The sequence below is a fragment of the Amblyomma mixtum genome, chromosome 6, assembly GCF_055824585.1.
Source record: "Amblyomma mixtum isolate Tamu chromosome 6, ASM5582458v1, whole genome shotgun sequence".
In the NCBI taxonomy this organism is placed as follows: Eukaryota; Metazoa; Arthropoda; class Arachnida; order Ixodida; family Ixodidae; genus Amblyomma; species Amblyomma mixtum.
Window position 1 is genome coordinate 54,874,076 of NC_143017.1, and position 15,509 is coordinate 54,889,584.

The 15,509-nt window shown below is 49.0% G+C and overlaps 1 protein-coding gene across 1 annotated transcript in view; it reads left to right on the forward strand.

The window, feature by feature from the left end:
* The window catches only part of LOC149339169 (uncharacterized), a 234,439-nt gene that overhangs the window by 152,288 nt on the left and 66,642 nt on the right, over positions 1 to 15,509 (forward strand). The window contains exon 3 of the mRNA XM_089547976.1: positions 6,147 to 6,248. Coding sequence (XP_089404102.1) covers positions 6,147 to 6,248 — 102 coding nt within the window. The remainder of the gene's footprint in view (positions 1 to 6,146; positions 6,249 to 15,509) is intronic.

Sequence of the window (15,509 nt, forward strand, 5' to 3'; positions counted from 1 at the left end):
ATAATGATACTTTAATTGAACTTGCATCGGCATGGTGCAGGCGCTTATAGGCAACAAAACATACGCCAGCCAGGGTGAAATGATTTTTTTTCTTTTGCATTTTGCTTACCTGTGCCTTTGGTTAAAGGCGCCAAACACGCATGGACACAAGAAAGGTACACGGGACGGTGCGCTTGCGGCCATGTGTGTTTCGCGCCCGTAACCAAAGAAGAGCAATTACCAACTATCCCAATAAGATATTATTCGAATGTACTCGTCGATGACAACTGTTTCCCATTGGAGGGTTTGGAAGGTATATCAAAACAGAGTTTTACCTCTTGACTTATCTATCAAAGAAGTTTTCTGGTAAGAACGCGTTTGTCAAGTTAGAAAGCGTGTCTTGTTACCTCTTCTGGGCATTGCAAAGAAGTATGATAGCCGTAATTCCACTTAGCGTGGTTTGATCTTTGATAGCGAACAAACAGGGTTTCTTCCTGAAACCATGAGGTCAACGATACTAATAGGTTAATAACTGCCCAAGATGAGTCGTTTCATTTTCTTGATGTAGCGCGCACTGAAATTATTCGGTGGTTAAACCCAGCATGGCTGTTCCTCTGCGCGCAGCCACATATTTCGGATAACACGTATGAACGATCCGTTGCTCAAATAGGCAACGTCTTAGGCGTTGTGTAATAAGCTTCGTTTAGTTCATAAACAGCGTAAACCGATTAAGGTTGCCGTCTGTCAGGATGTTTTTGCATTTATAAATTTCACACTTTCGAGAAGTTCATGACTGCGCAGTCATTTTAATTTTTGATCAAGGTGAAGAGAAGTAGCCAAGAAATTGTTTTGAAAAATTCCCTCGAGAAAAATAAATTGGAAAGAGTAGTGCAGTTGGACACTGCAAATGCAGCTTATATAAAAATGTGGATGCTTGATTTTATAGTACAGTAGTACACTTAAGTTAGCTAAATGTGTGCTTTTTTTCTTCTTCTTTTTTTTTACAAGACGCAAAGTCTGGTGAACGCATTATACTCTGCGCACCTTTTGGGTGCGCTTGAGGACAGTTTACCCTTTTTTGCTCATTTCTATTTACAGTGTGTAAAGCCGAAGTGCGTCGCTATATGTGTGTGCTTTTTTACTAGTTTCAGCTTCGCTCCTTTCGTTCGTCTCCGAAACTCTGTCGCGCCATGTCAACTTGGGGATGGGGCATTAAAAAAAAAAATCTCTATCTTAAAAAAAGTTCACTGAAGTAAGCTTCAGAAAACTTCGCCCTGCAGCTTTCCCGTCGCGCCTTAAGTGTCGCAAAATGCTGAGCGATAGTTTATTGGCTATCTTGATCCTCTAGAAAAGCCTAGAAGCGTCAGCGACATTGGCTGCATTTGTGGTGCACTTCATTTAGGCGTGGGTGACCTTCAGCAAAGCCAACAACAACAACAAAAAAAGAGCATTGAACGCCGAGTCACACGCGGGAGCGAAAGTCATTTCACGGGTTTTAAGCGGCATAATTGCTTTCGACGAAAATTTGCAGTGCTAAACACAGGAACGGCAGCTTCAGTGCAGTTTACGGAAGAATGCATTTACGAGGGCGGCGGCCTCGGAAACTTCATTTTTTCATTTTTCATTTAAATTATTTACTGGTCTTTGTTGCTTTACAAATGTACGCAAACACTGCTCGGACCCATAGCCAACGGCTAGTAACGGGTCCAATAGAAAAAGGTATACAAGCATACAGGCAACAATATACCAAAATAAAGACAGTAAGTTAGTATAAAGAAGGCTATACTTACTCTTTCGTGGGGTTCGAGAGCCCGACATTAAGTGCCAGCTTCACGGATATCATCAAGTCTCTGCGTTGACCAAACATTAAACTATATGCGCTGTACTAGGATCTAAAATTCATATCCTGCATATAATTAGCTTTGTATGCCGTAAAGAAAAAAAGCGTCGTATATGCACTGCGCAGTGCACTGGAATTCAGGAAGTATTTGCACTGTTCGATCGAACCGCATCGCTCAGCACTTACTTAAATGAAGGAACACCTGGAGATCATCGCGCGTGGTTTCTCAGACCAATATATGCAATAGAATGTTATTAAAGAAAAACGTACGCGTCCATGGGCTGAACCACCCTGTATTGTTGGAAAACGCATAACGATTCCGCACACTATGTCACGACCGGAAGTACCACTACGGGCGCAAAAAAAAAAATTGGCAGTGGTTTAGCTCTGCTTAAACCTGGAGGACTGCGAAAGCAACGAGGAGAGAGGCGATGGAGAGCGCGCGGCCCCGGCACGCTAGCTATGCGCCGCTACTGCGCATGCGCAACTGGCGAGCGCGGCGGCGGCACCTCTGAGTCACCCGCACAGCGACGGCGGCGGAGCGCCTGCTGTGCGCCGTGTGACGTCACTGCTCCTCGCGCATGCGCAGTATGGCCTTTCCTCAGCTCTGCGAAATGGCTCGGCGACTCGCGTAGTGTTGCTTTCGCAGCAAAAGTGACCAAGAAAGCCGTAGCATAGGTGCTTCAAGCGCAGGGTTGGGAGCGCCAGGCAGACATTCGCCGACGCAAATGGGGCGTTGGCTGCGAAGCGGCGAGGGCTAAAATAAGTGCCGACGTTAAGTCACCGCGCGTAGCAGCTTTTTGTCGCCCGCCGCCGTGATTACACACGTGCATATGCGGGCGGGAAACAACGAGGGCCCGGAACAACGTAACAGCGGCCCGGCTGGTAGAACTGGGACGTGGGAGCGCGCCAGACTCACGTCCTCGCGGCCGCACCAGTCGCTGTTCGTTTCCACTGAAACGCGGCGCTTTTCGAATACAGCGCCGCCGTTAAAAACACGGTTGCATCTGCGTTCGCCAAGAGCACTCCGCCCCGGCTCTGCAATCACGTTTTTCAGTGCGCGCCGAGTTAATTTAGCCACTGCAGCCTCTTCTGCACTGCTCCGGGAGGACGCAGACGAAAGAAATATATAAACAAAAGTACAAAGCTTAAAAGCAAAACGGGAATAAGCAAAAGCAGGATAGGAAAAGGCTAGCACGAAGTGAAGGCATTTCTTGGCCTGTGCCTGATTAGTGCATTTCTGGGGACGGAGACCAGAGTCGTGTCGGCGGCTGCGTGGCCACTCACTGTTGTGTTCCCGTGGTTGGCCGGACGAAAAAAAGTCCGAGATAAGAAAGGTTCTCGTGGTTGGGCGTGTCTTCTTGTCTTTCCTGTCTTGTTTATTCATTTTTGTTTGTTATTTCAGCGTCGCGCTGTTCCCGGATCAAACCTTATTTAATCGCGTCGACGGCGGTGTGCCCTACATAGGACACGCTCTGGCACGGCCGGAATGCAGCACGTGACCAACGGGCGGCCTTTTAGACGGGGCGTGGCTGTTGGCGCTGCGGCTTCGGCAAAGCACCCCGCAATGCCGTCCGCACCGGCGCGAACTGCTTTTCAGTTGGCGGTGTCGTTGAAACGTGCGGCGCGCTCTGTGTCGCTGATTTGCTTCGGTATCATTCTCCGATCTGTTTACCGGAGAAACGACTGGCACTGACGTAGTGCTGAACGCCGGCTGATACGCCGGAGTTGATGTAACAGACCTCATCTACCCGCCCTTCCCGTACGGAAATAGCCCTAATAGAGGGCGCTTTTTCTTATACAAGCTATGAAGGTGGAGTGCGGGTGATCGGTACTATGATGCAGAGCAATGCGCGAGGTTTTATGCTAAGTAGCGCGAAGGTATGGCGTTGATAACGCGCCAATATTCCAATAGTCGATATGCGCTCATATAACGAAGCGGTCAACATTCGACGAATGGTTAACAGATGAAAACTATTAAAGGTAGGTCGGAGTAGGCGTATGAGGCGCTAAGGTTCGTGTTGTTGGAAACTGGGGCAGAAGCGTGGAGGCTAACAAAGAGGGTTCAGCTTAAGGACAGGGCAGCGAGGAATGGAAAGAATTAGACAGGTGCAACAAAGAGAGATCGGAAGCGGACGGAGTGGGTGCGGAAACAAACGCAGGTTAATGATATCCTAGTTGAAATCAAGAGGAAGAAATAGGCTTGGGCAGGGCATGCAATGCGAAAGCAAGATAACCGCCGGTCCTTAAGGGTATCGGAGTGGATTCCAAAAGAAGGCAAGCGCAGCAGGGGGCGGCAGAAAGTTAGGTGGACGGATGAAATTAAGAAGTTTGCGGGGATACGGTGGCCTCAACTGGCGAAGGACAGGGTTAATTGGAGAAACATGGGAGAGGCCTCTGCCCTGCAGTGGGCGCAGTCAGGCTGATGATGATGATGACTGCTATATCGGAGCAGCATTGTCAGATGTACCTAATCTTTTTCTGTCGCGAGTAAATTTGCAGTAAATGCGGTATGGACAAGTGCGCGTGATTACAAAAATATTTAATTTCTCGCTTTTGTTGCGTCAGTTTGTTTCCATCTAAGTAGCTTGTTTTTAGTGCACTCCATTCTTAATCCGTTTGTTAGTGCGCCTCGATTAGCTGGTTGCTGCGGTTAACTGTAAAAATCCGAAGCTTGCTTCACGAAACAAACAGCTTGGGTATAGATTAATAGCGTCATAAGAGTGCGCTTCTTTACGAGGCATTGTTCGGCTTAGCACTTGCGGACATTGCAGTTTACACCAACTGAATACTTTTCTTTGGGCTTCTTGAAACAACACTGCGGTGCAGGAGCCTGTGCCGATAATTGCTTTTGGGCGTTCAGTAGCATGCCATCACGTCCGTCGTCCCTTCTCTACCTCTGCTTTGGCGAAAACCACTGAAGCGTTCAGCATCGTTCCAGCGGACTCATATTTCAAATCACCTCCCCAGACAGCCGTCGGGTCAACAGGAAGTGATCCACGGGGCGAAGAAAATCGAAGAGCGTTATTCAACCGCTGTCGACGTTCATTGCTGCAGTACAACTTTCACAGCGCACGCACGCACGCACTCTCATCGGCGGTGCTTCGCAAGACCCGCGCAAAGCACTCCAAGGAGCGAGCGCGCGTGCTCACCGAAAGGGGGCGCTCGGCGACTGCAAAGCGGCGCGCCGCGCTTAACGGGATAAGCAAGCGGCGGCAAATGAGATCGCTTCGTGAACATCGTGCTGGCCCCAGGCAAGGGCGGCTCTTGGTGCAACGACCCGGTTCCCCCGGCTATTTCACGGTGTTGGACGGCACAATATAATCTGGTCTGAGCACACACGTACAGCCCATTGCGAGCAGTACACTACAGAGAGCCCCAGCTATGCCGGCGCTGACAGCTGGATAAACACGAGATGCCCTCAAAATAGAATGGCAGGGGCCGGCGGGCTACCGCGGTGCGGAGAAAATGGCGTTTCATCGAAGGGGGGGGGGGGGAGGGGGGGGGGGGCTGCGGTGCTCACGGAGGGAGCTTTTCTTTCTTTAATTGCCCGCACATACGTACGCACAGACTTGCTGAAGAACGGCGTGACCGAGCTCTTTTCGCTTTTGGGGACGGGCGCTGCGGGCCTTCGTGTGTATACTTAACCCTGTTCGTTGAACGCGCTCCTGTGTGTATGTCTGTATGCGTTGCGGCTGGTGGTGAGGAGAACACGAGGGGACGTGTGATGCCCCGCCGCCGATGTGCAAACACTACATGCAAACTCCGTCGTGTAGGGTGCGTTTGGAATGAGCGGAGTTGGGGATAGGCTGGAAAGGGAGGTTGGGTGCCCGTGTGTGGGGGGGGCTCATGTGGACGAAGATTTCGACTGATGGAAGCGCGCTACGTGCATGGTTGTCTCTCTTTTACGTTTTAATTCCACGAATTCCTTCTCTTGACTCTCCCCTTTTGTTCTTTTGTAATCATCTTCGTTCCAGATGCGGGCTTGGGTACCGCACGTTGAACGTTCTTAAAAGCCGTTTCGATAGGAACTAGAAGATCACGATATAAAGAAGAAAAGAGCTCGCAAACTTTTTCGAGTACACTTTTTTCTGCCGAGTTCCATGAAATTGAAAAAGCATTGCCTGTGGGACATGAAGGTGGTGTGAATGAGAAGCTAATGCGTCATTTTGATATTGCGAAAAGGGTGGACACGTGCGCACCAGGCTTACTCGAAAAACAGTGCAGTCTCGGGCATTTCGTTTTTTTTTTTTCATTTTTATTGCTTCTCCTGCGGCTTATCGTCGCTCACCGTCGGTTTCTTGCCTTTTCCTGTTTTTACTCGCAGCCTGCCACCGAGGCGAGTTTCGCTGCCTGAGCAACTACTTCTGCATTCCGGAGCGGCGCGTCCGAGATGGCTGGGAGGACTGTCCCGACGGCTCCGACGAAAGTGAGTAGTCTCCTCTTACCTGAGTGACTTTGGTACGTCTTCGGTGGCGACGGAAAGTTCACCTTATCGCTGGACTCGGTCGCTTCGCCGTGTTGGCTATTTCTCTTTTTTTTTCCTTTACTTTAACGAATTCCTTACTCCGCCGCGTCTGGCAGTCGGCTGCCTGTGAAGCATTTTTCGATTTTACGAGAGCCCCCGTGCGATTAGAACGCAAACTTGGCGGCGATGAAGCATTTCTTCATCCATTGCATGGCGTAGAAGTTGGCCAGTATGCTCAATGTGGGCGCTGATAAGCACGACACAACGTGGTCATGCGCAGAGCGCTGGGAGTTTTTTGTCTATTTTGGTTCATTATCTCGTTGCAACCAATTCAGCTGATTCTTACCCAACGGATGTTTTTTTTTGGCTGTGATGTAAGCACTGATGTGCGCTTCGACGGACTTCGCCGTTACACGCTATTCACGGACGATGTGGCTGTTTTGACAGTCACAGAGGTTTTGAGGGGGATACGTACAACAGACAGCCTCTTCCGAAATGCCGTAGTCGGATTGGCAACAGTTCACATCTCGTGCTCGTGACCCCCCCCCCCCCCCCCCCCCCCTTGCCTGAGGCACTGGCAGGTGTCGGGCGCTTTCGATAACTCTGTTGGCCGCTGCGCCTAATACGCGATGAGGATAAAGAACGTTTAGCTGTTTTTTTGGGTTGATAGAACGATTTACTAAGAGAATCGAACTTGTTTTTAATAGTTGAAACAACAAAACATTTCCTTTTTATTCATGCGACATTCGACACAGAGCACCGCAGCGGTGGTCTAGTGGTCTGAGCGTCCGCCTCGCGTGCGGGAGGTTCGGGGTTCGATCCCCTGTGCCGCCAGGTACCCACCGGTGTTACAATGGGTATAAGCTTTCCCCTGGTCTGGTGCCCGCGGCTTATTTGGGGTGAAATACTTGTGAACTGGGTCTTTGACCCCACCTTGTGCCGTGGCGCTCTTTGACCGTATATGCCCTTGCGCCATAACAATCCATCATCATCATCATTCGACCAATCCAGAGGGCGCTATCATATGGTGCGATACAATAAAAAATTGAATACAATGCAAGGGTAAAATAATAACGGAGATATGAATTAGGCTCGTGAATTTAAAGATGTACAAAAGAAAAACAAAATACCCTCACCTTTCTGCGGAGGCATGATGAGGTTGACAGTAAAGGTGACATAAATGAGTATTATGTTTTCGTCGCATAGACTAATTGCTTCCTCTTTGGGCATTGTGTCCATTCGACGGCTTAAGTAAGTTCTGTAACTGTCACACGCGAAATTTGGCCGAGAGTTTAAGTAAGCTTTTATGTCCTTACCGCCAAGTCGCTGGAATACTCAAACAGCTAATTAAAGAAAAAATAAAACAGGAACGCATAACCGTCTTCGTTTTTTAGATTTCGTACCTCGCGCGAATTCTAATCACAGCCACGAAACTGAACGCGCAGGCGGCGGAGGCGTCGGCAAATTGCGCTCCTGATTCATTCCGGTTCCCCGTTCGACATGAAAAGCTCGCACGAGTTCGCCCCCTGATAGGTCGCCGTTGTCCTGAAGCTCGGAATGGCGGAGCCGCTACAGAGGAAGGGGATTTAGTCGTGTGACGTGTCGGCTTTAAGTTGATCGTCCTTCGCCGAGCGAAATTGGCTCGAAATCCTTCGCACTCTTTGTTTTCAAGAAACGAGGTCTAACCTTTTCCTTCAAAGGTTGCACCGAGACAGTGAGCAGGCGAGCATGTGCTTTACGTGGAAAGGCTAAGGTATTTGATTTCGCGGGTTGCTGAGAGGACTGCTCTCATTTCTACATAAACCTGAACCTCATTTCTTGGTCTAGCAGTATAAACCGCAGTGCCCAGGTGTTTGTTTTGAGCCTTAGCTCTGCACGCTTACTGTGCTCCTTAGGGGGACACACTCCATGCTGGAGAATATGCGCTTGCAAAGTTTTACGGAAAGGTAGAGAATGATTGAAGACAAGTGGATCCGTGTTAAAGTCCTTACCTTACACTTACTATGCAAACGATATTAGCGCGTGCCGAGAATTCGAAAATTCGTTACGTTTGACTTTAGAAGAATAGGTTAAACGTTTACAGGCAATCGCGCGACTATCAGCATAGGCTATAAAAGCTATGAAGTACAACAGTTATGCTAACTACTCCGTGGTGGCGAGTTGTTTGCCTATTCTTTTATTTCTTTTTGCTCAAAAACATTTTCGTTCCACCGCTGCTAACTTAAAACCAGCGTGTCTGCATATTTCTGCGTGCTTGTTTACTTTCTTTCTTTTTCGTGCTTCGGTTCACCGAGCTCATATTCTTGTCCTGCTTGATTTTGTTTATCATCCTAGGACTCGTTAGTTCTCCGTTAAGCCGAACTAGACCAGCGGAACTGAGTAATACCCTGGACGGGCGTGGCTGTTTTGCCTAAGGTCTTCGGCCAGCACAGACTACTCCCCCCCCCCCCCCCCCCCCCCCCCCCCCCCCCCCCCCCCCCCCCCCCCCCCCCTAGGGGGCGCTTATTGCCTTTAGCGGTGGCCTTGCACGTCGTGCTGACATTCTTCTACGCGCCGGCAAGGCTGTCGTGGGTGGCGGGTAACGTATGGGTATGGAACCCTTGATAGATAGACGCGCGTCGCTGAAATAGAAGCAATTCCAACAGCCTCGTACAGCTCACAAATAACAGCGCGCGGACGAATAAATCCTGCACGTGTTCGCACTGCGTGAAATTAGCTACATTTATTTTGACCCCTTCCTCGAAAAAAAAAAAAAAAGAAGAAACGTTTTCTTGCTGCTTAAGCAGAGGAAATGAATATGCAGACATCCAGTAGCCAGGCTACAGATGCTTGAGATTATGTTTGGTCGCACTTTCTTATCCAAGTGAGGGCAAGTTTGTGATTAATAGTTGCAAAGAAAATAGCGCTGCAGCGAATACGAGACGAGAAGCGCGAGACATGGAAAGGCGGCGGAAAACAGGTGTGCAACGCTTTTTTAAGGCGTCGTCAAAAAACGCCGAGTGAAAAGCCCAACACGCAGGCAGAGTTGCCATCAGAGCAACACTAATCTACCCATTCAACTTTTGTGAGCTAAGTCGTGAGAATATATGCGAGGGCATGCTGAATGCTGTTAGCCGCAATCTCTGGACAGAGCCTGATCGCACTTTAAACCTAATCTGCTTTGGTAGTGATATAAAAGCAACGCGCATCCTGGTTTTCCCCGATAGGTTTTACCTAACAGCACTGCAATGCTCCGAAGAATCCGACAGGGGTGGCGCCGTCTTTTGCTCGCTGCAGGTGCCACTGATAGAACGAGGATGAAAACGTAGGCGGAAAGCTATCTATCTCGTCTCAAGGATGAGTTGGCGGTACCAATTTTTTCCGTTTGGAAGTTTGAAATAGCTCCCAAGGGGCACCCTTGAGTTTCTCTTAAACGCGCGAGCTCTTCGTTTTTTCTTCTAATCTTCAGTAAAAGTTGTTGCCAGGCTGTGCACGAAGTGTCTTTCCTAAATTAGCCAGAGAGCACTGAACGTACTACATGTGGCATCGTCGAGTGAAAACAATATACGTCGAAAAAGAGCAGAATTTGGGCTTAACGGACAAAAGAAGAAAACAGATAAAAGAGATGACAGAGGTACATAGATAGAGATGAAAAATGCGAGAGGACGGGAACCGTAGGAAGTCGGAGAAAAAGTCAGCCCCACCAGCTGATGTGGAAGGTTGGAAGGCGTAACAGCTCCAATACATTGGCGAAGTTCTTGATGGATTGAAGTTTTCGTACGAAGGCATCGACGTGAAAGCTTTTTCTCACCCACGTGTCTTGACATTAAAGAGAAGGAAAAAATGGCGAAAAGGCACCTCGAGGACGCAGCGGAGGTCGGAGGGGGAAGCGGTTCTGGAGCTGAGAAAACGCGCAGTGAGGTCGAGTGGGCGCGGCTGAAGACAGCTCCAGAACCCACGCAGAAGAAATACCTATATCCCGCAAGTTGCGAAATGCGTTTAATTTTTGCCGTAGTTCAGGCTTGCCTATAATTTCCTTTCGCTTTTTTAGTGGCCGATATTTAATAGCATTAAGGCCGTTTCTATATCAGCGTAAACCTGCCTGCAGTGCACTACGCGGTGTATACGTGGAAAAGTGTGCTATAGCAGTCATGTTCCTTTCGGGGAGCTTTCTCTAATTCGGCTAATCGGAGGAGTACAATTTTGCGGAAAGGGAGTTTTTAGGGAGTTTCAGGGAATCCTGAGAACCTACAATGGCTCACTTTTTCCCTATTGCGGGATTTTTTAAGCTACTGCAGAGAAAAAAGGCCTGAAATATGCAATTTTGGGTCTAATTGAGAATAATCCAGGTTCCGACATGGGAAATCACCATGCTATAGCAGGTTTTGACGGACAAGTGTCGATAATGTTAACCCTGGGCGCACACACACATAAAAAAAAAATGACGTACACTGATGCCTGCTTCGACGCCGGAACGTTTATTACGGCCTTGTAGTATTTGCATCCCCATGGTACGCTACGAAGACGGAACTTTAATGGCAGGCCAAGAGGTCAAGCTGTATGAAGTAAGGCAGAAGGAAGAGGGCAGTAAAGCGACGAAGAACGGGCGGTGATGATGCCACTGGGTATCCCACCGGCCTGAGATGACACTTCACTGTCTGATTAAAAAACGCTGAATTGACCATATCTCCAGCGAAGCTTGCACCTTCAAGCCTCTAAGTGAGCCGCGGCTGCTCAGTGGCTACGGCGCTCGGCTGCTGACCCGAAAGACGCGCGTTCGATCCCGGCCGCGGCGTTCGAATTTCGATGAAGGCGAAATTCAAGAGGCCCGTGTACTGTGCAATTTCAGTGCACGTTAAAGAACCCCAGGTGGTAGAAATCTCCGGAGCCCTCCACTACGGCGTCTCCAATAGCTTAAGTCGCCTTGGGACATTAAACTTCATAAACTAAACCAAACCAAACCTTTAAGCGCAACCCCGTTCCTACACACCAAACAGAGAGGAGCAAAAATGAACTAAGCTGGCTTCTAGCGCACTACGTTTTCTAAAAGGTAGTGCGCTAGAGGAAACATTCTCCCTGTTTGCTCCCATATAGGCGTATTCATGTTTACAGTGCACGCCGGTCAGAGTACGAGCCCTGAGGAAGGAAAGGTAAAAAAAAAATGGGAGGGGGGGGGGGGGGGGGGGGGGAGAGGTTGACTGTTTCTTCTTAAAGGTAAGTTATTAAACACAAGACAAAGAAAAACAACTCTGAAACCTAGATTACGAAGTACAGCCGTTGTGTAATATACGAGTCGATCTATGGAAGAATTAGTGCTACATGCGTAAATCCGAAGCGGCGGACCCGTACGTTCACGGCATACAGCCGAGGCCAACGCTGGGGTTTCACGAGGAACCAGCGTGGAGCAGCGGTGGCGCACGAAGGCTGTCCAAATGCGGAACTGCATTACATCCCGCAAGAGGCTGGCAGCGCCTTTTACGGTGCTCTTCAGCGCTGTGGCCGGCATGAAAGAGACGCCGTGTCTAGTGTATACACAGGAAATTCGGAACGCGCTCGGGTCGCTGTGACCCAGATGCGAAAGAGAGCCGCCCCGGGAGGGCCGCACTCGACGACCCCTTGGGCGCCACCGCCGGAATGCAGGAAGGTGTATGCCTGGCCGCCGAGCTTGCTCCCCCCCCCCCCCCCCCCCCCCCCCCCCCCCCCTCTCCTCCCACCTTCCTGAGTACCTACCCCGTTTCTGTGTATCCCGCGAGGTTTTTCTTTTGCCGCCAGTCCTCTTATCGCACGTCAGCACACCTCCCAGCGACGACCTCAGTAATGCCACTAGCTATCAGCCATACGTTGCTTCGATATCATGCAGTATTTTCGTAGGACAGAGTCGGAAGCCCTTTGGTCGGTGATGTTTGGGCGAAGCTACACGTGGAAGGAACCGTTTCTTTGACGAGAACCGAAAGCTAGTTGTTTGTAGTAGAATACGTACTACAACGAACTTAACTTGTCCTCGTTATTAGCGCTGCCCACGTTTCACTAAGAACAATTTTTATTACCACCTCTCATCTCCGCCGGAATCGACGGATATGCGCTGTGATAGTTTTGGCGGAATAATTGAGGAATACTCTTTTGCTTTTCGCGTAAATACGGTGTATAGGCGTCTTCACGTGACGTCATGGGCGCCATTTCGCTGTCCAACGTGTAGATTCAGCAGTGCAGGCCACGACAGGAGGCGATAATCCCCTTAGTCACACCAGTAGCCTTTCGCAGTGCTCCACTGAGAACAAATTGGCGGCCGCTATGACGTCAGTGAATACTTCCTATACGCTACACGTACCACAACTATTTTGAAATATTTTTAGTCTCCACCCAAGAAGCAATAATCGAAGTTCCGTGGTAACGCAAGATAAGACAGTCATCATTGTCATTTATTCTCCCTAATGGCCTCAGTAAGGGGATTAGATCAAGTACAGAAAAGGCTATTGCTACACTGGTTCATACAAGATGTGAACATAGTACCGAGACGTAAGAGACGTATACGAATACTCTTTAGCCTGCCAGGAACGAATCCACTTTGTTTATAATACCTACGACAAGGTTTACTTTGGTTTGGTTTATGATTATTTAACGTCCCTTAGCGACTGAGGCTATGAGGGACGCCGTAGTGAAGGGCTCCGGAAATTTCGACCACCTGGGGTTCTTTAACGTGCACTGATATCGCACAGTACACGGGCCTCTAGAATTTCGTCTCCATCGTAATTCGACCGTCGCGGCCGGGATCGAACCCGCGTCGTTCAGGTCAGCAGCAGAGCGCCATGACCGCTGAGCCACCTCGGTGGCTCCTGTGACAATGCTATTGCGTGTTATTCTAGACTTCAAGAAAAAAAAATGTGCAGTACAATTCGAGAAGATCTTTCGCTGTGAAGGACGTAGGTATGAATATATCTGGTACGACACAGACTTGTGTAAGAATAGTTGAGGACGTATAGGTGTGTGTACTTTAGAGGCAGGTCCTTAATGCAGCGGTCACAGGGAAGATGTATTCAATAAGACGAGACGAGCAGTTCTTCTTTGAAACGCTGTTAACACCATGCAGTACAAACTTGTAAAACTTCAGCCCCTGTGCATTTCGCTTCCGTTCAGTGGACTACGTACAGAGCTAGTGTTTGTCCGCGCTATGTGTTACGGCGCCCTGCTTGGTTCAGATTGTTTATATTCGGATGCTAAGCGAACAAAACTGATCTTCAGCTCGTGAGTCGGTTCACTAGGGGGCCGTGCGCCCGAGTAAATAAGTTAGAAGAGACCGCGTGCGGAAGAGGCAAACAAGTCTGGGTTGACAGGCTGTCCGCTGTAGACAGCAGATGTGCCTCATTTACGAAAAAAAGTTGAGGTTTCATGAGCCAGGATGTCGGCTTAGAAACGCGCCGAAAGCTTCCCGAACAGGTTCCACTGCTAAAGCAAACGGTAGGTCAGACATGGAAGTTGCGCGAAACACACACACACACGACAGGGTACGGGACGAGCGCAATCCCGTACCCTCTCTCGTCCCGTACCCTGTCTTGTGTGCGTGTGTTTCGCGCGACTGCCATGTCTGAAGTATTGAACCAACTAGCCCGACAACACGTTCTACCAAACGGTAGGTAATATGAAGTGAGCCGAAAAGTACTACGCTTTGCAGGCGCATGCAATAAAACCCCGAGTTGAAGATGGAAGCTGAGGGCGTCTTAAAGAGTGTTAAAAGGGATTCATTGTCACGGAGGTAGCTCGAGAGGTAAGAAAGGGATGCATGGCCCGGCTGTCAGGAGAGAAGCTTGCGTAAAGCTTGTGGCCTGAGCGCCGTCAACATGGCAGTCGTTTATATGTTTGCTTGGAGACGACAGTCGCTTGGACTTGCGTTGACCCCGTAGTCTACATTGAATTTCAAGCGACGCACCGAGCCACTTCCCGGTTCCATCTCTGGTTCTTCTTTGCGTTGCCCGGTTCGTGTTGACGTCCTTCAAGGCCGTGTTTGTCTAGCTCTCTGTACCTTCGCGCCATTCGCGCTGGTATGTTATTATAGGCGGATACAACACAAGAAAGAAGCGGCTTTTCCACGGTAATGGGCCCCCTTATAGCAAATGGCGTCGGGCGATGCTCATGACCCTGCTAGCGCGATAATGCATGGGTGGGCATGAAAATGGAGAGAGGGGACTATCCCCTTTCATCTGCCACTCCCTGCACTGTCACTCTAGAAGGCTCATGAGAATTGACCGACGCCATTGGCTGGAAGGGGTCCATTGCCGTGGAAAAGCCGCTTCTTTCTTGAGTTGTATCTGACTGTAGCGGTAGTGTGGTCATCCTCGGCGTCGCATTTTCGAGCCGAGCTTGGAATGCGGGACAAAGAATTACGGCTTGTTAAGTGCGAGTACTAAGATTAAAACGAAAAGATACTTCTCGCGTGCAGCGTTAATTAACGCGTGCGGTATTTAGAGGGCGTCATTTTTTGGAATGACAAAACACATCGAAAATAAAAAAAAAGGTTAAATAGCGATAATGAAGTTCAGTAGTGCGGACTGTTGGGCTCGCTGGTGAAGCATCAATGAAAAAAGTTTTGGTAAAGTATTCTTTGAATGCCAAAATAGCATGGTACGTTTGGCATGGCATTCCCGCAGAGTATGCTGCGACAGAACAGCAGGTGGGATGCGACCTGGTTTGTCGTGTCTTTATTAAATATCGCTGGATTACAGGATTTCTTCACGCACTAGGCTGGGTCATTGCAAGGCATGTACTGCAAACAAATCAAAGGAGGGTTCTCGCTTTTTTGGTTCGGCTTTGGATTATTCTTCGCTGGCTCTCAAAGAAAGCTAAGGCTTTCGTCATGTTGTTCTCGGCTGGCTAAACAGCGAGAGTCATTCTTTCCTAAATGTGTTGCGTCCTGACAACAAGGATGTCCTTTGATAAAGCGACCTTCGCCCGCATGCTTGGTAAAATCAGCGCGGAAAAAACACGACGACTAAAAGCAAGATAACACACGCGAGCCCTGTCTTATACGCTGTTCTGTGTATTGTTTTTTGTTGTTGTCTCATTCTCATCGTATATATTTTATATAATTCTTAATAAAGTTTCATTTGTGAAACAGAGTTCTTATGAGTTATCATGCTTTTCGTTCTCGTCTTTTTTCGTGCTGAATTTGCCAAACATGCATCCATTCCAGCTCGCTCGATTCAGCATCCTCATGACGTTCTCTTGCTTTTGCGTCATATCCGCCTGGGA